General features: G+C 39.6%; 1 protein-coding gene across 1 annotated transcript in view; it reads right to left on the bottom strand.

The window, feature by feature from the left end:
• Positions 1-22,559, bottom strand: part of LOC130436438 (uncharacterized) — a 210,278-nt gene that overhangs the window by 16,355 nt on the left and 171,364 nt on the right. Inside the window, exons 62-82 of the mRNA XM_056767084.1 lie at positions 21,223-21,396; positions 20,554-20,727; positions 20,297-20,467; positions 19,603-19,776; positions 19,213-19,383; positions 18,869-19,039; positions 18,482-18,655; positions 18,106-18,276; positions 15,211-15,381; positions 14,800-14,973; positions 14,292-14,465; positions 13,122-13,295; positions 12,517-12,690; positions 11,227-11,400; positions 10,877-11,050; positions 10,620-10,790; positions 9,981-10,154; positions 9,660-9,833; positions 1,664-1,834; positions 1,103-1,276; positions 181-354 (exon numbers count right to left, since the gene is read on the bottom strand). Of these exons, the coding sequence (XP_056623062.1) occupies positions 181-354; positions 1,103-1,276; positions 1,664-1,834; positions 9,660-9,833; positions 9,981-10,154; positions 10,620-10,790; positions 10,877-11,050; positions 11,227-11,400; positions 12,517-12,690; positions 13,122-13,295; positions 14,292-14,465; positions 14,800-14,973; positions 15,211-15,381; positions 18,106-18,276; positions 18,482-18,655; positions 18,869-19,039; positions 19,213-19,383; positions 19,603-19,776; positions 20,297-20,467; positions 20,554-20,727; positions 21,223-21,396 (3,633 nt within the window). The remainder of the gene's footprint in view (positions 1-180; positions 355-1,102; positions 1,277-1,663; positions 1,835-9,659; positions 9,834-9,980; positions 10,155-10,619; positions 10,791-10,876; positions 11,051-11,226; positions 11,401-12,516; positions 12,691-13,121; positions 13,296-14,291; positions 14,466-14,799; positions 14,974-15,210; positions 15,382-18,105; positions 18,277-18,481; positions 18,656-18,868; positions 19,040-19,212; positions 19,384-19,602; positions 19,777-20,296; positions 20,468-20,553; positions 20,728-21,222; positions 21,397-22,559) is intronic.

Genomic DNA, 22,559 nt, shown 5'->3' with positions numbered 1-22,559 from the left:
TTGACATGTCTCGCTCTCATCAGGGAACGGATGTTATATTAGAAACCACAACATTCTCTTAACCCTCTTTACAGTACTTCATGATGATTTTAATGAGAAAAACACATTTGAAAATGTCCCGTAATTTCTGTCTTTGCTGAATAGAACACCATATATAAAAATAATATAGAAATAACTCACTTGAGTGTGTTGAGTCTACAGTGTTTATCCTGCAGTAGATCACAGATCTGTTTCACTCTTGACACGTCGAGTTTACGTTTAACCAGATTCAGTTTTCTCTGGAGTAAAGCGTTTATACCAAGACATCCAGTCAGATACTCAGAGGCTTCAAATGCAAAACGATTTCTCAAAAATCTGTAGGAAAAAAAATGGCAGAATTTAAATTATTTAAAATATATAGACCATGTTTTTTAAATTAAACTCCAGCAGCTGGTGCTTATGAAAACCATTTCATTTGAATTGCTTTTGTTTAATATCAAATTAAATTAGTCAAAAACAACAGATTATACCAACAGTGTGATTATAATAGTGAAATCAATTCTCTAAGAACATTAAAAATGTTTAAGAGTTATTTTGGTGTGCATGATATCTGTTAAATGCACAGGTAGGTCTAATCAGTTTTAATCTCAAGTCTAAATGAATGCACTACCTACAGTAAAACATTGGTAACATAATAAACAACATTTATTAAAACTATTAAAGAATTGCTACACCATGTTCTTCAGAAATTATGGTGTAACATCATTGTTTTTGATGTTATGGATTCTCACAGCTTCATAAGGCCAAGTAAAGAGATGCGCAGAGTGCGGGGTACTCTCTATCCCTCTTTCTCTTTCTCTCTCTCTCTCTCTCTATCACCCTCTCTCTCTCTCTATCACCCTCTCTCTCTCTCTCTCACCCTCTCTCTCTCTCTCTCTCTCTCTCTCTGTTGAATTCAATGCAGACAGAGTGCTAGATCTACTGAGCCGTAACTGATGAAAATAACTCATTTCATGATTTGTACCCATCTGTTCAAAAATTGCACAACAAACATCAATCATATCTTTAACTTCAACCAAGTCTTTGCTGAATCACTACTCTCGTATTTAGTTTTCACACTCACTTCACAGTCTTCAGTTTACAGTTTGTGTCTTGTATTAAATCATAGATGAGTTGGACTCCTGATGGTCCAGGATCATTTCCAGTGAGATCCAGCTCTATCAGATGTGAAGGGTTTGATCTCACAGCTTCAGACAGAGCAACATAACCTTCTTCTGTTATACTGCACTCAGACAGACTAGAAAACAAACATTTGAAATATTAAATCACATCTAATATGATACTGATACCTTAGATTGTTAAAACAGTGCATTGTTGTAAAAAGTGCATTATATCTTTACAGGTTATTAGAGAAAAACAATATTCCTTATTACTGTTGACAGAAACAACAACAACAACACATAAATGTGTAATTTCCGTATTATGAAAGACAGCTTTCCTGTAGTTCAGTGGTAAGAGAATGGCATTAACAACGCAAGGTTGTGGGTCGGATCCCAGGGGATTGCACATACTTAGAAACAAATGTTTACAATAAAGCAATGTAAGTCGCTTTGGATAAAAGCGTCTATCAAATGCATAAACGTAAATGTAAACCTAAAGCATCCATTTCTCCTAATGTAGTTACCTGAGTTTCTTCAGTTTACAGTTGGTATGTTCTAGTCCTTTCTGTAGTTTCTTCACTCCTGAATCCAGTAGTTTATTGTTGTTCATGTCAAGTTCTGTCAGACTAGAGTTTGAGCTTAAAACTGAAGCTAAAGATGAACAACTTTCTTCTGTTAGACCACAATCCCTCAGTCTGAAACATTGGACCAGAAAAACATAATTTACAATCACACACACAACTTAATTTCAACACGGCTGTTATGTGTAGGCTTTACTGAGTCATTCTTATAACTCACTTCACAAACAGACAAATAATGATAAAACCATGGGGTCTGGATTATGGCAAAAATATTAAAATAATAATTCAATGACTCCCTTTTAATTATAATTGACATTATTATCAAATAATAAACATATTTGTTCAAATCATTACACTTTAAACATTTAGGGGTGGTTTGTCAGGTCTCTGGTCTAGCGTCTGTGAGATTGTTACACTTATTTCTTGTTGGGGTTGTCGAGCACGTGGGGTTTGGTTTTTCCTAGTCTTTCAGTTTATTTAGTGTCTGCATTTCATCCACTCACCTCGTTACCTTGTTTACTCCCTCATTATTAGTTAAGACTCTGCACCTGGGTTTCCTGATTTTTCCCAGCTGTTCCTTGTTTTCTTCTAGCCCCATTGTCCTTATATTCCCCTTGTCTTCTCTTGTCCGTTGTCAGTCCGTTTTTTGGTCTTTACCGAAGCTTGTCTTGTCTAGTCCTGTTTTGCCCTGGCGGATTTTCGTGTCAATAACCGTTTGTCTTGTCTAGGCTCCTGAGCTGAGTTACCACACCAAATACCTACCTCTGTCTTGCTCAATGTCAACGCTCCTAAGATCCAGGATCTCACCTCTAGATGCAAGGGAACTAACTTCAACATCATAGGGAATCAATCTATGCTCCCGGGACTTCAGCAGAGCCACTGAGGGTGACTTTCTCTCCTCTCAAGGAAACCCATTACAGTGGGAGGATTCTAGCCGCGTCGGCGGACTTACGTTTGCATTTTTGCCTGCCTACAGCTGGTGGATTTTCCCTTGGCCTCCGTGAGCGGCATTACGTCCCTTTACCTGCCATCAGCAGGAGGATTTTTTGTTGGCCCTCGTTGGGCGGATTTACCTTTTCATTTTTACGGATTCACTTGACTGAACTCCCTTGCTGTTCCTCACTTCAAAGAGAAACTCCCTATTTGTTTTCGGCCGAGCGCTCGAGCCTTTTTGTGACTTTGCCAAGTCCCCATTGTTGTCAGATTCCTTGTCATATCAACTGTTGTTTGTTCCCTGCCTGGAATATTAATAAATATTCAGCTACCTGCACTTGACTCGTGAGTCGTTCCTAACAGAACGGACTGACCAAGATGGAGTCAGCAGGATCTGATCCGGTTCGCACAGCTCTTGCTCAGCAGGGGGCGTTGTTAGGACAACAGGCGTCCCGATTACATGCTACCACCCAGGAGATAGGAGCTCTGAACACTCGTGTGGCTGAACTCGCGTCACTTTTTGGAGAACTTCAGGCTGCACCTATTGGCCGAGTCCATGAACCAGAGCCCCATGCAAATAATCCACCCATTTATAATGGTGATCCTTTGTCTTGTCGAGCCTTCTTGTCACAGTGTGCCCTAGTCTTTACCTTACAGCCTCGCCGTTATACCTTGGAAGCCACTAAGGTGGCCTATGTAATCACGCTTCTGTCCGGTTCAGCTCGGGACTGGGCAGTGGCAGTCTGGGATTCGAGCGCACCATGCTGTACTACCTTTGAACTCTTCCGTGAGGAGATGATTAACTTATTTGATCGTACGGCTCAGGGGGATGAAGCAAGTGCTCAGTTATCTCGTCTGGCCCAAAGAGGAGGATCGGTCACAGACTATGCCATTCGACTCAAGACCCTTGCGGCTGCATGCGACTGGAATCAGAGCGCCCTACGTGCTCGCTTCCTGGATGGTCTGGATGCTAACATCGTGGATGAACTGGCACCTCCAGAAGAACTGGAAGACCTTCCAGAAGAACTCTAAGCTCTCATCACTCTATCAGTGCGAGTCGAGAGTCGTCTAAACCAATGCAGTAAACGCCTCCTCACCAACCCCTTCTGGAACTCTCCTCCAGTGGGGAATACGGAACCTCAAGGCAACTCACCTGCTACTTCGGAACCCATGCAACTGGGGCGCCTACGCCTCACCCCCCAAGAGAAACAGCAGCGTTTAGCCCAAGGACTCTGCTTGTACTGTGGCAAGGCCGGACATTTTGCTATTCAGTGCCCTTTAAAATCCAAAGCCCGCCGGCAGATCGGAGAGTACTGGTGGGCGCCATCTCCTCTTCAAGCTCTCCTTGCAGCCGCAGTCTGCTTCCTTTTCGCCTGCAATACCTGGGGTGTGTTCACTCGGGCCAAGCCCTCCTCGATTCAGGAGCTGAGGGCAATTTCATTGGAGTCTCCACTGCCCGTGAGTGGGGAATTCCTCTCCTACCTCTTGCCAAACCGATTGATGCATGGTCTCTTGCGGGCAAGCCACTATCTACCATCACCCACATCACCCCCTCTGTGAGTCTTTCCCTTTCGGGTAATCACCATGAGAGGATTGTGCTGTACGCCATCGAGACCCCCGAGAACCAATTGGTGCTGGGGCATCCTTGGTTGGTGCAGCACAACCCTCACATGGATTGGGGTTGTAACTCCATTTTAGCCTGGAGCCAGTCATGTCATGTTTCTTGTCTAGGTTCTGCCTCCTCTCTCTCTGTTTTTTGTCCTCCGCAGGCGCAGCCAGCAGACCTGAAGGGTGTCCCGGTGGAATATCACGATCTGGGAACTGTATTCAGCAAGTCCCGGGCCACCTCTCTTCCTCCACATCGCCCCTACGACTGCGCCATTGAACTCCTCCCTGGCACTTCTCCGCCCAAGGGTCGGCTGTATTCCCTATCTGGTCCTGAGAGAGAGGCCATGAACACGTACATCCAGGAGTCTCTCCTGGCTGGTCTCATACGGCACTCATCCTCCCCAGCGGGTGCAGGCTTCTTCTTCGTCCAGAAGAAGGATGGCTCCCTACGCCCTTGTATCGACTATCGAGGTTTGAACGACATCACTGTCAAGAATAGGTACCCCCTACCTCTCATTTCTTCTGCCTTTGAGCTCTTGCAGGGAGCCCAGGTCTTCACTAAATTAGACCTTCGCAATGCCTATCACCTAGTCCGCATAAAGGAGGGAGACGAGTGGAAGACAGCTTTCAACACACCTACGGGACATTATGAGTATTTGGTTCTCCCCTTTGGTTTGACCAATGCTCCTGCTGTCTTCCAGGACCTCGTTAATAGCGTTTTGGGTGACATGATAAACCAATTTGTCTTTGTGTACTTGGATGATATTCTTATTTTTTTCCCCCTCTCTCCATGTGCACACCCAACACGTTAGACGGGTCCTCCAACGATTACTTGAGAACCAGTTGTTTGTCAAGGCGGAGAAGTGCGAATTCCACGCAGAGTCCGTTACGTTCCTTGGCCATATCATCTCTTCCCGTGGGATAAGAGCAGATCCCGCCAAGATTAGTGCTGTTGCCGAATGGCCCAGACCCGACTCTCGTAAGGCGCTCCAGAGGTTCCTGGGTTTTGCCAACTTCTATAGGCGTTTCATCAGGAACTTTGGCCTCATCGCCACACCTCTCACGGCATTGACCTCCACCAAGAGGGTGTTCAGATGGAATCATGACGCTCAGGTGGCCTTTGACACTTTAAAGTCTCGTTTTGTCTCTGCCCCTGTCCTGTCTTTTCCAGACCCTGAACGCCAATTCATTGTAGAGGTCGACGCCTCAGACGTCGGGGTCGGCGCAGTTCTATCTCAGCGGTCCGCTGCTGATGGGAAGGTACACCCCGTGCCTTCTTCTCCCACCGCCTTGGTCCTGCAGAACGTAACTATGATATTGGTAACCGTGAGTTGTTAGCGGTAAGATTGGCTTTGGGAGAGTGGCGTCATTGGTTGGAGGGGTCAGCGCAGCCCTTCTTAGTCTGGACGGACCACAAGAACCTGGAGTACATCCTTTCGGCCAAGAGGCTGAGCTCCCGGCAGGCTCGCTGGGCACTCTTTTTTTGGTCGCTTTAACTTCACCCTCTCGTTCCGGCCAGGTTCCAAGAACATTAAACCTGATGCGCTCTCATGTGTGTTCGAGGTCCCTGAGAGAGAGTCTTCGGAGAAGTCCATCCTCCCCGATCGGATGGTAGTGGGCGCTCTCTCTTGGGGAATCGAACGACAGGTGATGGAGGCCGGACGAGGGGTGCAAGTACCTACGGAGTGTCCGGTGGGTAGGCTATTCGTGCCGGCTGCGCTGCGCCCCAAGGTCCTACGATGGGGTCACTCCTCCAGACTAGTCTGCCATCCAGGTAATCGGGGAACATTGGCTACCGTCCGCCAACGTTTTTGGTGGCCATCACTGATCACCGATGTCAAACAGTTCGTGTTGGCCTGTCCGACTTGTGCTCAATGCAAGGCTCCTCGTCACCCGCCCGCTGGTCTGCTTCGCCCGTTACCCATTCCCTCCCGCCCCTGGTCTCACATTGCTCTTGATTTCTTCACAGGGCTCCCTGTTTCCAAAGGTAACACAGTGGTTCTCACTGTGGTGGATCGCTTCTCTAGGGCGGTTCATTTCATTCCCCTCCGCCCGGGAGACGGCCCAGCTGATGGTGGACCGCGTCTTCCGCCTCCATGGGTTGCCGGTCGACGTGGTCTCCGATAGGGGGCCTCAGTTCTCCTCCCGGTTCTGGAGAGAATTTTGCAAACAGATCGGGGCCTCCGCGAGTCTGTCCTCTGGTTTCCACCCTCAGACCAACGGGCAGTGTGAACGGGCCAACCAGGATCTTGGTAGAATGCTCCGCTGTTTGACATCTTCCTACCCGAGTTCCTGGTGCTCTCAACTCTCATGGTTAGAGTACGCCCACAACTCCCTCCCGACGGCTGCTTCCGGTATGTCTCCTTTTGAATGTTCGTTAGGATATAACCCTCCTCTGTTTCCCGCACAGGAACCCGACGCTGCGGTCCCGTCTGCCCTGGCCTTCGTTCAGCGCTGTCGCCGGACCTGGAGGAAGGCCAGGGGGGTTTTGGCCCAAACCAGAAGACGGACCAAGGCAGCAGCTGATCGTCACCGATCCTCTCCTCCAGCCTATGTGTGTGGTCAACGAGTATGGCTCTCCACCAAGGACCTTCCTCTCCGGGCACCTTCTCGTAAGCTTCCGCCGAGGTTCATTGGGCCATATCGTATCACCAAGGTGGTTAATCCGGTGGCGGTTAGGCTCAGACTTCCCCCTTTCCTTGGTCGGGTCCACCCAGTATTTCATGTTTCCAGGGTTAAACCTGTGCTCTCCTCACCTCTTCATCCCGCCAGTAACCGCCCTGTCCCGCCGCCTCCCCGTCTTGTGGATGGGTCTCCCACCTACACGGTAAGGAGACTTCTTGACGTTCGGCGACGGGGCAGAGGCGTTCAATACCTAGTGGACTGGGAGGGGTACAGTGCAGAGGAGAGAAGTTGGGTACCGGCTCGGGACATTCTTGACCAGTCCTTGGTCGTGGACTTCTACCGGCGACGAGGTGAGCCCCTTCCTAGTGCGCCCGGTGGCGCCGCTGGGAGGGGGGGTACTGTCAGGTCTCTGGTCTAGCGTCTGTGAGATTGTTACACTTATTTCTTGTTGGGGTTGTCGAGCACGTGGGGTTTTGTTTTTCCTAGTCTTTCAGTTTATTTAGTGTCTGCATTTCATCCACTCACCTCGTTACCTTGTTTACTCCCTCATTATTAGTTAAGACTCTGCACCTGGGTTTCCTGATTTTTCCCAGCTGTTCCTTGTTTTCTTCTAGCCCCATTGTCCTTATATTCCCCTTGTCTTCTCTTGTCCGTTGTCAGTCCGTTTTTTGGTCTTTACCGAAGCTTGTCTAGTCCTGTTTTGCCCTGGCGGATTTTCGTGTCAATAACCGTTTGTCTTGTCTAGGCTCCTGAGCTGAGTTACCACACCAAATACCTACCTCTGTCTTGCTCAATGTCAACGCTCCTAAGATCCAGGATCTCACCTCTAGATGCAAGGGAACTAACTTCAACATCATAGGGAATCAATCTATGCTCCCGGGACTTCAGCAGAGCCACTGAGGGTGACTTTCTCTCCTCTCAAGGAAACCCATTACAGTGGGAGGATTCTAGTCGCGTCGGCGGACTTGCGTTTGCATTTTTGCCTGCCTACAGCTGGTGGATTTTCCCTTGGCCTCCGTGAGCGGCATTACGTCCCTTTACCTGCCATCAGCAGGAGGATTTTTTGTTGGGCGGATTTACCTTTTCATTTTTACGGATTCACTTGACTGAACTCCCTTGCTGTTCCTCACTTCAAAGAGAAACTCCCTATTTGTTTTCGGCTGAGCGCTCGAGCCTTTTTGTGACTTTGCCAAGTCCCCATTGTTGTCAGATTCCTTGTCATATCAACTGTTGTTTGTTCCCTGCCTGGAATATTAATAAATATTCAGCTACCTGCACTTGACTCGTGAGTCGTTCCTAACATTATTTCCCGGAAAGGGATTATCTTAAACCAGGACTAGGTTTTAGTTAAATAAGGATATTGAAGTTGTTTTTAAAAACATACTTTACAAATAAAGATTATTCGTGTGAATCTTGAGACAAAACAAAACAAACATATTTTTGGATATGTCAGTGTAAGTTGTTTTCGATCAAGAAACCTCTAACATTTCAGTTAGTCTGGGAAACTGCCCCTTAAAGTCTGGTTAAATGCAATTTTTAAGAATTGATTCTAAGCACATTGTAAATTGTCACTGAACCATATCAAGTTTCGTAGTAATATACTATTGAGTTTGTAAAATAATCTAAAGAGAGCATCGACATGATTTATACTGCAAAAAACTATTTCTTATCAAGCATTTTGTCTAGTTTTCTAGTAAAAATATTAAGAAATTCTTAAATCAAGATAAGTTAACTTTACCAAGAAAAAGAACCAAGATATTTAGTCTTGTACATAATCCTCATATTTTGTTTCATTAAATATTAATGTTTAAAAAAAGCAAACATTCTTACAATGGGGTATGTCAAATAATCTTAGTTGAACTTAGTTTTAACGTTTTCTTGAATAACTAGTTCAAATGTATTTTTATATAATATATATATTTTTCTCTTCAAAATGTTTTTGTATTCATTTATTTCTTATCAAGAGGCCACACGAAAGAATAGAAATCTTGAAGATTTTGACAGCGGTTCGCCAGTTGATCACTGAGATAGACTGACACGTGACAACAAACGTCACATTAAACACAAGTAACATAAACATAATAATGCTAAATTAAACATATTAGCAGAGAAACTATTAAAGACACCATGAAATCAAACAGGTAAATTCTAAGTGTTTTACACAGTGTTGCACATTATTATAAATGATTCATCCGTGCACACCACTATTCAAAATTCCTTTGCAATTGTTATCTTTAATCAAAAACATGAATCTCCTCTCCCGTTCTCAACAACAACTCTTCACCACATGACGTCAGAAACCAAAAAGAGGTAGAATTATACTGACTGTCCAGTGGCCAGGCATTTTCAGCCACCCCCTCCATGCCCAACTTACAATAAACCAATCAAAACGGAAGGCAAAATAAAGCCCCGCCCTACAATTTTTTACATTTCAGAAACCGTTTCACTTGGATACACGTCACGATATGGAAAAGAAGTCAATCGCAACTTCCGTTTCGTGGTGACTTTAATTCTTACTGATATGGTGGTCAATATTGGTACTGCATGCCTAATTGATGGCCAGCAAATCTTTTTTTAGTGTGGGAAAAATAATTGAAGAGAAAATAACAAATCAGGAAGGAAATGAGAGAATTATGAGAATTTTTGAAGATATGTTTTTAGAGAACAATTTTTTAACAGAAGTTTATTTTTATTTTTTTATTGCAGTCCAGGGCTTCCATATATTATTGTTTTCTTGTTTTAAAGTAACTTTAAATAAAGAGCAAATACTCACATCAGTTTCTTGATTTTACAGTGTTTATCCTGCAGTAGATCACAGATCTGTTTCACTCTTGACTCGTCGAGTTTACGATTACTCAGATTCAGTTCTCTCTGGAGTAAAACATTACAACCAAGAACTCTACTTAAATAATTCAAAGCTTCCACTGCAGAAGAACTTTTCAAAAATCTGGAGACAGAAGTTAACAATGATATTATTAATAAACATTTATTGTGAAAACCTTTTATTGAAATAATGAAGATTAATACATAAAATCATTCCTTAATACCAAAACAAGTTGCAAAACAGTCTATTGATTATTTTAGTAACACTCACCTCACAGTGTTCAGTGCACAGTTTGTGTCTTGTATTAAATCATAGATGCGTTTGACTCCTGATGGTCCAGGATCATTTCCAGTGAGATCCAGCTCTATCAGATGTGAAGGGTTTGATCTCACAGCTTCAGACAAACATCTGTAACCTCCTTCTGTTATACTGCACTCGGACAGACTACACAAAGTATAAAAAAAATGTGTAATTGTTTTGATCTTCAGCAAACAAACACATGGAGTTGAAATGAAGGCCTTCATTATTCAATAAGAAATGAATATTACAATGATTTGACTGCAGAGAAACAGACTACAGGAAATTTGTACACAATCTTTCTCAGATCAAGCTATAACGCACATCAAGTTAGTTCAGATGTATCAGTTATCATTTTCATTTTAAAGGGTATTTAGTGTTTTTTTATGTATAGTTTTACATATGTTTGTTTTTACTTGGTTCTGAATTAATCCAAACTTGCAGTATTAAAAATGGAGTTCAGTGTGAAATAACACAGTTACCAAAAAGTCATTATCCTCATCAAACACACACTGGTAAACTTACATTCATACTTCTCCACTTATGGTGAAGACTTTATAATATTGTCATGTTTGTTGTGTTGTGTGGAGTGTGTGTTATAGATGATCTCACTTGAGTATGTGGAGATGACACTGAGGATTCTTCAATCCCTCACAGATGTGTTTGAGTCCTGAATCCAGCAGACGACTGTTGTTCAGATTCATCTCTCTCACGAGGGTTTTACAGGAGAGAACAGACGCTACAGCTGAACACTGTTTCTCTGTCAGCTCACACTTATTCAATCTAAACACAATAACACAACATCATCATCAGATCTTAATAACACACACATGTATGAAGGTGTATTATACTGTATATATGAAACTCACATGATTTTCTTCACTTTACTATGAGAGTCCATCAATAGAGCCGAGAGTTTCTCTCCATCCAGATCTCTCAGTTTATTGTCACTCAGATTCAGTTCTTTCAGCAGTAATGGATTCACACCCAGAACATCAGTCAGATAAACACAAGCTGCTTCTGCATCCGGACTCTTCAAGAATCTACAGACAGATTAAAATCTGTTAATATCACCTCTTTAAAATGATTGTTCTCATAATTATTTATTCTTACAAATAACATCGCATTTGTAATTCAAAGCTTTGCAAAGATTTGATTAAATCCAACCATGTACAAATAACTGGATACTTGATATTCTGCATTTTATAAGAATATTCACCTCACAGTGTTCAGTGCACAGTTTGTGTCTTGTATTAAATCATAGATGAGTTTGACTCCTGATGGTCCAGGATCATTTCCAGTGAGATCCAGCTCTATCAGATGTGAAGGGTTTGATCTCACAGCTTCAGACAAACATCTGTAACCTCCTTCTGCTATACTGCACCCGGACAGTCTACACAAAGTATAGGGGCTTCATTAAAAAAAGTCAATCAAAATAATGTATACATATACATTTATAATTATGTTACATACAAAGAACCAAAATTATTTTTCCTTGGGTAGTTAAATACTATATTAGATAACATGCATATGTGTGATAACCAACCTTTTTTATTATTTCGAAAAAGAAAGTGACCACGTAACGGCTTAAAAAAAGTTGCTAAACAGCGATGCCATAGATGAACCATTTGTGGTTCCTCAAAGAACCATTCAGCAAAGTTTCTTAGAAGAACCATCTCTTAGTTTATTTAAAGTCTGAGGAACCTTTTTTCTGCATAAAGAATCTTTTGTTCTTCGGGTGTTAAAGGTTCTTTATGGAACCAAAAAGTTCTGTGGCATTGAAGAATCTTTTGAAGCACCTTAAAGAGTATGTTGTATTTCTAAATGTTATATTGATGAGACACTGCACCCATGCAGATCGCTAGTAGCATTTTAAAGCAATATTATAATTATGTCTCTAAAATTATTTCAGTGGTAGAACAACTCTTAACTGGACCAACTCTACTACCCCTGCTACCAAAGTAGGCTTTTTCACTCTTAAAAATAAAGTGCTTAAAGCTTCTTAACTGCGATGCATTTTTGGTTCCAAAAAGAACCATTCAGTCTAAGGTTCTTTAGAGAATCATTTCTTTCTTATCTTTTTATAATCTGAAGAACCTTTTTCGCCACATTTCAGATGTTAAAGGTTCTTTAAGGAGCCAAATAGACAAAAAAGGTTCTTCTATGGCATCGTGAAGCACCTTTATTTTTAAGCCTGTAAGCTAATACACTCTGCAAGTTTGGTGTTTGGGTCAGTAAACACAGCCCCGTCCGTCCCCTGCCTGCAGGAGAGTGCGACCTGCTTTATTGCATATGTCACATATTTTACTCGTAGCCTGGGTGAAGTTAGCCAACAGCTAACTATTAGACGAAATGATCCGGAGCAAGCAAATAAACCAAAGAGGGTTTCATCAGGAAGCGAAGAAAAGAAAGCGAGTGATCAGACACAAGCCTGTGAGAACCGTTAGCAAAGTTCAATATTATTGTTTGAATTCCAAGTAGTTCATGTTTAGATCAAACACATTCAAACCTCAGATTCTTCAGTCTGCAATATGAATTTCTTAGGAGAGTGGAGATTTCCTTTACTCCTGAATCTTCCAGATTGTTTTCACTCAGATCCAGCTCTGTTAGATGTGAAGGATTTGATCTAAAAGCTGAAGCCAGAGCAACACAACCTTCTGCTGTAACACAGACGCTACTCAGCCTAAAGAAAAGGGGAAAAGCAAAAAGGAGAAAATAATTTTAAACATTTATATTTTGACAAAGATACATCACCTTTCCATCAAAATGACATAGCTTTACAAGGTCTGCTTCTCATCATTCTACAGCAGGGATCTCCAACCCTGCTCCTGGAGAGCTACTGTCCTGTTTCAGCACACCTGTCTGTAACTAAGCAAACCTGAACACCTGGATTAGATGGTCCAGCTGAAATCTTCAGGGCCGTAGATCTCCAAGAGTACCACACTGAATTTAAAAGTAACCCTTTCTTACAAGTATTTATAAATATATCATACTCTATGTTTGATCTTTACATATTCTTTGTTAACATGTATTTGTTTTCTGATTTACCATAGACACCAAAAACAATTCAATTCAATGTACTTTAACACGTTTAGATTAAGATTAAACACATACTTGAGTTTCTTCAGTGTACACTGTGAGTTCTTCATCAGATTAGATATCTTCTTGATTCCTGAGTCTCCAAATGTATTTCCACTCAGATTCAGTTCTTTCACATGAGATGGATTCACATTTAAAGCTTCTGTGAGAGCAGCACAACCTTCTGCTGTAATACTACAAGAACTCAACCTGAAGAGACAGAGAAACTCAAATTAAAATGTTTATATTAATCTAGATGAGTAAACCCTCATGATCATCAAATATCTTTGAATCTTTCACGTTGGTAATGTCAAGTCATCATGAAAAAGACACTTACAGGATATATTATGTATTGCTTTATGTCAAGTTGTCATAAGAGTTTGCTTAATTGCAGACAAAAGATGTTTGGTAGTGACGTTCCTTAAAGTTACACACAGATTTTTAGACTTCCGTACACATTTAGTTCAAAATGATAAGACCAATCTATTCACCATGTAGTTATTAGAGAGAGTGACACTGTAATGATTCTTGATAAAAATATGTTTAGGGTTGTTGGTAAATCAGCCTCAGCCAATGAACTTAAACATACACTGTTCTGGTAGTGACATGAAAATGTGGGACACAAGTTTTATCATTTAAAAAAAAATGGAATTATATTTATTTTCATGAGTTGAAATTTAAGGGTTGGGGTTCAGGACACCCATCTGCCACATGAAAGTACCCAATAAATTATGATTTTATATATGAAATTTACTGATATTGCAAATATTATTGTGGTTTTATAGAAGGATTTTAGTAAACAACTAAGATTTGAATACGTGAATGCTTTTTAAAAGTATTTTTGATGTGGGACACCAGTTTGCACAAATTCTGTAGAATGGACCAAAATGAGAAGTAAACAAAAAAAGATAAATAATTTGTATTATTAAAAATGTATTTTGTTTACAATCGCTTATGATGAGTTTAAACAGGAAACAAATAGACATGACGGTTAAATGTGACCGCTGACATTCTGAAAATAACCATGGAGCGATTCAGTCAGTACATTCTAGTTAAAGATACACACGCCAGACTAAGATCAAATATATTGAGTGTCATTATGTAGCGTGTGACACTGAGGGAGTAAGTGATGAATGGAGATGCGTGAGGCTAGTAAAGAAACATTTCTGTCCGGCAGAATGTAACAAGTATATTGATAATACTCACATGATTGTGTTGAGTTTACAGTGTTTATCCTGCAGAAGATCAGAGATCTGTTTCACTCTTGACTCGTCTAGTTTATGATCCTTCAGATTCACTTCTCTCTGGAGTAAAGGATTTATATCAAGAGTCTTCATCAGATACTCAACAGCTTCTATTGCAGAGGGATTTCCTAAAAATCTAAAAAGAAAATCATGATTTCATGTTTAAACAAAATACAAATTTTGTGTGTCTCATGAGTTGTGATTTAAATGTATCTTGTGCTCTTTTATATTTGATATTTTTAAGTGGCAGCCATGTGGAGTGTTTACCATATGACAGGTCAAACTACAATCAAAATAATATAAAACAATCACAACAGGATTATTTGGCCAAATCATGCAGTCTCATTAAAATCACAATGATTACTGTATCGTTTCATATTATACACTGTTACAGAAAAAATAAGATAGTATTTTAAAATCACTGAGCACTGGTCGACTTAGGCAATGCAACATTTATTCTTTTACTTTACCTCACAGTGTACAGTGCACATTTTGTGTCTTGTATTAAATGATAGATGAGTTTGACTCCTGATGGTCCAGGATCATTTCCAGTGAGATCCAGCTCTATCAGATGTGAAGGGTTTGATCTCACAGCTTCAGACAGAGCAACATAACCTCTTTCTGTTATACTGCACTCAGACAATCTACAACAAACGTTTGAAATAATAATGAAAACTACAACTGATATTTGTGACTCTGGCTGTGAAAACCCAGCAGAACCATTGATCACATGTATAAGTATAAGTAACACAACTGCAAGTTTTTCCCTTTTCATTCAAACTGCTAACAGAATCGAACAATAAAAACGACATCTTCCTTTACAATTATTTATTTGTTAATTTAAGGGGATTTTTCTAAACTTGTGTTCTCAATGTAGATACCTGAGTTTCTTCAGTTTACAGTTGGTATGTTCAAGTCCTTTCTGTAGTTTCTTCACTCCTGAATCCAGTAGATTATTGTTGTTCATGTTGAGTTCTGTCACACTGGAGTTTGATCTTAAAACTGAAGCCAAAGCTGTACAGTTTTCCGCTGTAAAACCACAATCTCTCAATCTGAAACATTCATCAAGGAAAATATTTACAAACAAAACTGAACGTCAACACTGTTAATGTGTGTAAATGTCAAATATCATCATCTTTAAAGGGGTCATGACTTTAGTGGGTATTTTATTTTAGTTTGATGTTTGAGGTGTAGTTATAATATAAAAAAAATTGCCCCCTAAAAAAGTTTTTTTTAAAGTGACCTTATTCCAGCCCGTTTTTTAATCTTCTTTTAGGGGGATTTCAGATTTGTGCATTTTCCTCTTAAGAGCAAGTTGACGGATCATCTCCTTAACTTGAATACAAATATTATTAATATAAAACATAAATGAATATCATTTGTCCTGTTTACTAATATTTATCATTTCTTACGTAATAACCAGGGTCGGATTTACGCAGAGGCCTACCGGGCACGTGCAAAGGGCACTATACCAGCAGTTGGCCTTGGCAAATTTAATGTGCAAATTTTACATTTATTTTATTTTCTCAACAAAGAAGCGCTGAATACATGTCAATAATGTCATGATTCCACTATCATGTCATGTTTATTCTTGTTGTTTGAGTGGAGTCATGGCATAACCTATGGTTTTGTGTGAGATTGAGTGATCTTTCTCGTCCCTCGTCAGCTTTCCCTGAGTGCTAATCCCCAGCACCTGTTGCTCGTTTCGATCCACTGTTGTTTCCCCTATAAAGAGTCCTCATGTTTCTTTGTCTCGTTGCTCGTGCATTGTATGTGTTATGCTGTTTGATGTCATGCTCTGTAAGCTGTATGCTGTTCGTGTTCCTGTTCCCCGTATCTAGTAAGTCTTAGTTTAGTGTTTGTATCCCAGTGTTTGTTTGCGTAGTTTAGTTAGTCAGTGTTTCCTGTCAAAGTTTATATTTCTTCCTGTCTGTTTTCCCCCTCGTGGGTTTTGTTTTGCTTGTTTAGTTTTGTTCATGTTTTATGTTTAATAAAACACCCTTGTTACATCTATACCGTCTGTGTCTGCCTGCACTTGGGTTCTCACGCCATGTCTCAAAGAGAGATTCCTGACAAATAAAGGGATTGTTTTTGCAGTTGTGAAGTATTAACCGTAGCGAATAAATCAAATAAATAATCCTTATGCATTGCCACGCTGCTGAGAGGGACATCTAGAGGCGAGTAAATAAACACTGTGTTGTATAAGCCTGCAGAAGTCACGTGTAGAAGACAGAAGGAGGCAAAATGAGTTTAAAACCACAGAAATGTGTCAAAGAAATATCAGATCACTGTCTTTAATGGTCATCGTCTTGTGAGACAGATGGATTTGGATTACGTTGTGGAAGAGTTTTCTCTAAGAGATGCCTCTCAGCTAATTTAAAACCAATAAAATGTAAAATCTGTTTTTTAAAGATAACGTTAAATGCTTTATTGTTGATATTGTTTTTGAGATTTGTTGATATTTGTAATGCATGGACTGTTATATACTCGTCTTCTTAATGCAGAAATGTAAATGATATGAAAATGAAATGATATATGGAGTTGGTTGTCTAGTGGGTTAAACCACTGAACTGGTAAATCGAAGGTTGCTGGTTCGATCCCAGCATCCACCACCAGTGTGTCCTTGAGCAAGACACTTTACTCCATGTTGCTCCAGAGGGATTGTCCCTGTAATAAGTGCACTGTAAGTCGCTTTGGATAAAAGCGTCTGCCAAATGACTAAAAATGTAAAATGATGCAATGCAAAGGCAAAATTTATTCCCACGTGATATGAGCTGGAGAGGTCAGAAGCTTTTCAGGTGTCAAGTACTGCAAAATATAAATAAACTAATTTGTGTTGTTTTTTGTGCGTTTTACACAGAGGACGTTTTTCTATACCCCTCTACTACTTTTATATAGTTTTTCTATGTAACACGCTCTAGACAGACGTGTTTAACTAACTGTGTCTCGGGCCATTGGCAGCATCTCTCACACAAGCGCCATGGTTTTAATACTCTGTATCAAGTTGAAAACTTCCATTTTTACACACAGTTCAGCTCATCAATGTCAGTTCCACAGCAGTTGACCAATCAGAAGTGTCGTAAGCTTTTGTTTACTTTAGCAACTTGGCATAAGGCAATTTCTGTTGTCAAAAGAGTGCCACAAGACCGTTTTAGACGCAATAATGCATTTGGTGTGAACCGCTCCTAAGTCCTGTGTATTTGGGCATAGGTGCAACACTTTTCATGTAAAATATGTGATGCCTGGGGGCCTTTGAAACATCAGTGCCCAGGGCACATCAAAATCATAATCTGTTCCTGATAATAACCCATGTTTGTTTGTGAGGAGACACAAATAAAACAGCTGGCTGTGTGCAATATATTTTTCCTGATACTAATGAAATGTATGTGAGAAAAAAGTAAATGTTATGTGCAGCATATTTTCCAGGCATCTGTACATCACGTATTTTAATGTAAAGAATTCAACCTGAACTGAAACATACGAAAGTCACTAAAATATGTCAATATGTCAATATGAAATGAATATGTAGTTTTTGTGTTTTTGACTGTATATTGCTTATGAGATTATGAGGGCACAGGAAATAAAAAAAACAGATATCCTGCACAGATAAATCGTTCATAATTTACACTGCAATATTCCATACAAATGTAGCTAAAGGCACCAACTCTCCCTTGGCGCCATCTGGTGGTAATTTTGTGAACAAGTTTTAAATGTTAATTGTGGTGATAGAAACACATTGTGGTTGACTCCTCAGTGTAAAAAGATCAAATACTCACATGAGTGTGTTGAGTTTACAGTGTTTATCCTGCAGTAGATCACAGATCTGTTTCACTCTTGAGTCATTTAGTACACGATTACTCAGATTCATTTCTCTCTGGAGTAAAGGATTTATATCAAGAGTCTTCAGATACTTAAATGCTTCCACAGCAGAAGAACTTTTCAAGAACCTGCAGTTGTACAAGTTAAACAAATCAAACTATATATATATAAATGATATCTACAAGCCCAGTAACTGGTGCTGATCAAAACAATTACACTGTCATTTATTTTCAGTAAGTCTGTTTTGATAAAACAGATTGTATAATAATACTGAAATAATGCCTTTATGAATAATAAGCCTTACAAGTTTTGTTTTATTTTAACACATCTCACCTCACAGTGTTCAGTGCACAGTTTGTGTCTTGTATTAAATCATAGATGAGTTTGACTCCTGATGGTCCAGGATCATTTCCAGTGAGATCCAGCTCTATCAGATGTGAAGGGTTTGATCTCACAGCTTCAGACAGAGCAACATATCCTTCTTCTGTTAAACTGCACTCGGACAGACTATAAAACAGACATTTGAAATAGTTGATCACATCTATAAATGGCATGTTTCCATAAACTGTTTATTATTAAAAACACAAATGTGTCGTGTCCTCCTTTTCTGGTCAGTTCATTATTACTGCTGACAAAATCAAACTTTCTTTAGTTTCTTTACAGTAATTTTCAAAAGGATAGAGGGGATCCGTTTACGTTCACCATTTGTTCTGTAGTTACCTGAGTTTCTTCAGTTTACAGTTGGTATGTTCAAGTCCTTTCTGTAGTTTCTTCACTCCTGAATCCAGTAGTTTATTGTTGCTCATGTCAAGTTCTGTCAGACTGGAGTTTGATCTTAAAACTGAAGCTAAAGATGAACAACTTTCTTCTGTTAGACCACAATCCCTCAATCTGAAACATTCAACAAGAGAAAAAACATTTACAAACACACCAACAAGTTACAATTATGAATGAAGTAATTCCAAAAAATATGATCTTTTTTATAAATTTCAGCTAATATGATCTTTTTTATAAATGTATATATATAGGTATTAATTTAATATAAATAAAGATAAAATCCTCACATGAGTGTGTTGAGTTTACAGTGTTTATCCTGCAGTAGATCACAGATCTGTTTCACTCTTGACTCGTCTAGTTTATGATCCTTCAGATTCATTTCTCTCTGGAGTAAAGGATTTATATCAAGAGTCTTCAGATACTCAAAGCCTTCAACTGCAGAAGAACTTTTCAAAAACCTGCAGAAAACAAACAGCTGCCATTGCATACAATTCAGCAAAAAAAAGTCAAATATTTCAATGTCCAGCAGCTGGTGAAAACCATTTCACTCATTTCTTTTGTTAAATCTTGAATTCACTTCAGTACAACAACAGATTGTGTAATGATAATAGTAAAACACTATCTAGGAATAATTCACCTGAATATGATTGTTTTTTATTTATTTCAAAGTAGCTCACCTCACAGTGTTCAGTTCACAGTTTGTGTCTTGTATTAAATCATAGATGAGTTTGACTCCTGATGGTCCAGGATCATTTCCAGTGAGATCCAGCTCTATCAGATGTGAAGGGTTTGATCTCACAGCTTCAGACAAACATCTGTAACCTTCTTCTGTTATACTGCACTCAGACAGTCTATGACAAAGTTTACAATTCACGTTAAACGGGTAAATCACTGATTTATCCACTTATTGGACCTAACTGTATAGACTACAGAACACGATCAACTGCATTTGTACACAGAATCTCTTCCAGATCAATCTATAACAGACATCAGTTTAGTCAAACACTTAATATACTTTACAATAAATCTGCCCAATTAATGAAGTAGATGAATTACATATATTTATTGTAAAGTAAATTCAGTATTTCAACCGCTTGTAGGAGAGTGTGATTGTTTTTGCAAGTTTGGTTTTACTTCTGAATTTCTTCATTCATTCAGAACCTTCTTCTTTTGAACTTAAAGCAACGGAAAATGATTTTAGTATGAAATCAAACAAATACACAAACTGTGTGCATGTACACACAGTTAGTGAATAAGAAATCTTACTTAATGATTTTACCTAATTGATCACTGCAGGTGAACAGATGTCAATCGGTATAATATTGTCATGTTTGTTGTGTTGTGTGCAGTGTGTGTTATAGATGATCTCACTTGAGTATGTGGAGATGACACTGAGGATTCTTCAGTCCCTCACAGATGTGTTTGAGTCCTGAATCCAGCAGACGACTGTTGTTCAGATTCATCTCTCTCACGAGGGTTTTACAGGAGAGAACAGACGCTACAGCTGAACACTGTTTCTCTGTCAGCTCACACTTATTCAATCTAAACACAATAACACAACATCATCATCAGATCTTAATAACACACACATGTATGAAGGTGTATTATACTGTATATATGAAACTCACATGATTTTCTTCACTTTACTATGAGAGTCCATCAATAGAGCCGAGAGTTTCTCTCCATCCAGATCTCTCAGTTTATTGTCACTCAGATTCAGTTCTTTCAGCAGTAATGGATTCACACCCAGAACATCAGTCAGATAAACACAAGCTGCTTCTGCATCAGGACTCTTCACAAATCTACACACAGAAGAAATTATGTCATGTTGTCTGTTGTTGTTCACATTATTCTTTACAGTTGTTTCTCACGGCAGTATGACAGTGTCTCCAGTATCACAAAAGAGTGAATCTTCTATACTCAAAGATCATTTCTGAGAGTTTTGTGTCTCAAAGTCATTGTGATGATATCATGTTCTCTTGTGTGTGGTATTTGGTGATGTGTGAAGTAAAATAGGGTTGTAAAACAGTAGGAAGTGAAATGATAATGCCAAATGAAATACATTTAACTTACATAAAGAGGAACACTGGATGTGATCATAGACACAATTCTAGTTAGTTCAAATGTTTAGTTGTAAAACTTAAGTACTAATACAATTTCTCTCTTTTTAAAATTGCAGTTCAGTAAATTCTTCCTTCCATCATTTTCACTGAAATCGCAGTTCCACACTGGTCTGTTAATCTGATCTACACCTTCACATGTGTGACTGATATTTAATATTTAAAAGTTGTATTCACCTCACAGTGTTCAGTTTACAGTTTGTGTCTTGTATTAAATCATAGATGAGTTTGACTCCTGATGGTCCAGGATCATTTCCAGTGAGATCCAGCTCTATCAGATGTGAAGGGTTTGATCTCACAGCTTCAGACAGAGCAACATAACCTCCTTCTGTTATACTACACTCGGACAGACTATAAAACAGAAATTTGAAATAGTTAGTCATATCTATAAATGGCATGTTTCCATAAACTGTTTATTATCAGAGAAAGGTGTCATTTCCTCAAGCTGTGAGTTCTAAACTCAAATGTGCAAGTTTTGTTATAAAACAATTCAGGATTATTACGGATTATTGACACAGAGGAGCCATTGTAACTCTTATTATTGTTTATGCCTTCAAGTTTCAATCATTGTTTGTCAGCATGATAACTATAGTAGTTAAACTATGATTAAATATAGTAAGTACATGTAGTTAATTATTATTACCCAGCACTTGTTTGAAACAAGTTTAAAGTCGCACATTAGGCAGCAGCACTGACTTATAAAATGTTAGTTCTTTATTTAACAGTGACCATTTACATGTACAGACTACAAATCTGCTATGTAATTACTAGGCACCAGCCCTGAAACCAACACACATAAAGTTCTGGTATTTAATTTGGTCAATTTTGTTACACTGTCAGTGACCGAGCAGATCTAGTCCCGTATTGATTTTATTTCCTACTATGGCAGTAAAATGAAATAATCCAACACATGAGCAATACATAAAGTGGCGATCTGTAAGAATAGCCTCTTCGTCGCCATCTCAGTTTGTAATTGTTACTGCGGGTGATGTGAGGAGGTATTTTCTTTACATGAGTTGAAAGAGTTCTCAACTGCGAGAATGAGTCCCATGTTTTCAGTCGTGTGCTGTGATAGTGCACCAGTGAGAATCTTTACTGTACATCAGTAGAGCATAATAAACTCAGATAACGTGGAAGATGATATAACACAAAACAAATAAGAACATAAACAGACCCTAATAGAGAAAAAGAGGCTGTGCTGCAGTGTTAAGATATTATTTTGTGTGCTTGGTCATATCCATACTGCCAACACTACCGTTTCGGCCGGGAGTTTCCCGTTTTGTTATTTCTCATGGAAACTCATGTAACGTGAACCGGAGTGATCATCTAATGCAATCGCGGGTTTCAAATGCTGACAGGTGTCACGATACACACAAAGGTTGGGACTCAAAAGCGGGGATTACAAACTTAACATAGACAACGAGCACACTGTGAGCTGTCAAAACAACAAGGAAATGTGCACGACAAAACAAACACATACTAACTCACGACATGACCGGGACCACAACAACAAG

The sequence above is a fragment of the Triplophysa dalaica genome, chromosome 15 (genome assembly GCF_015846415.1).
Source record: "Triplophysa dalaica isolate WHDGS20190420 chromosome 15, ASM1584641v1, whole genome shotgun sequence".
NCBI classification, from domain to species: Eukaryota; Metazoa; Chordata; class Actinopteri; order Cypriniformes; family Nemacheilidae; genus Triplophysa; species Triplophysa dalaica.
Note: the sequence above shows the minus strand (reverse complement) of the source record. Positions and strands in the feature narration are given on the sequence as shown.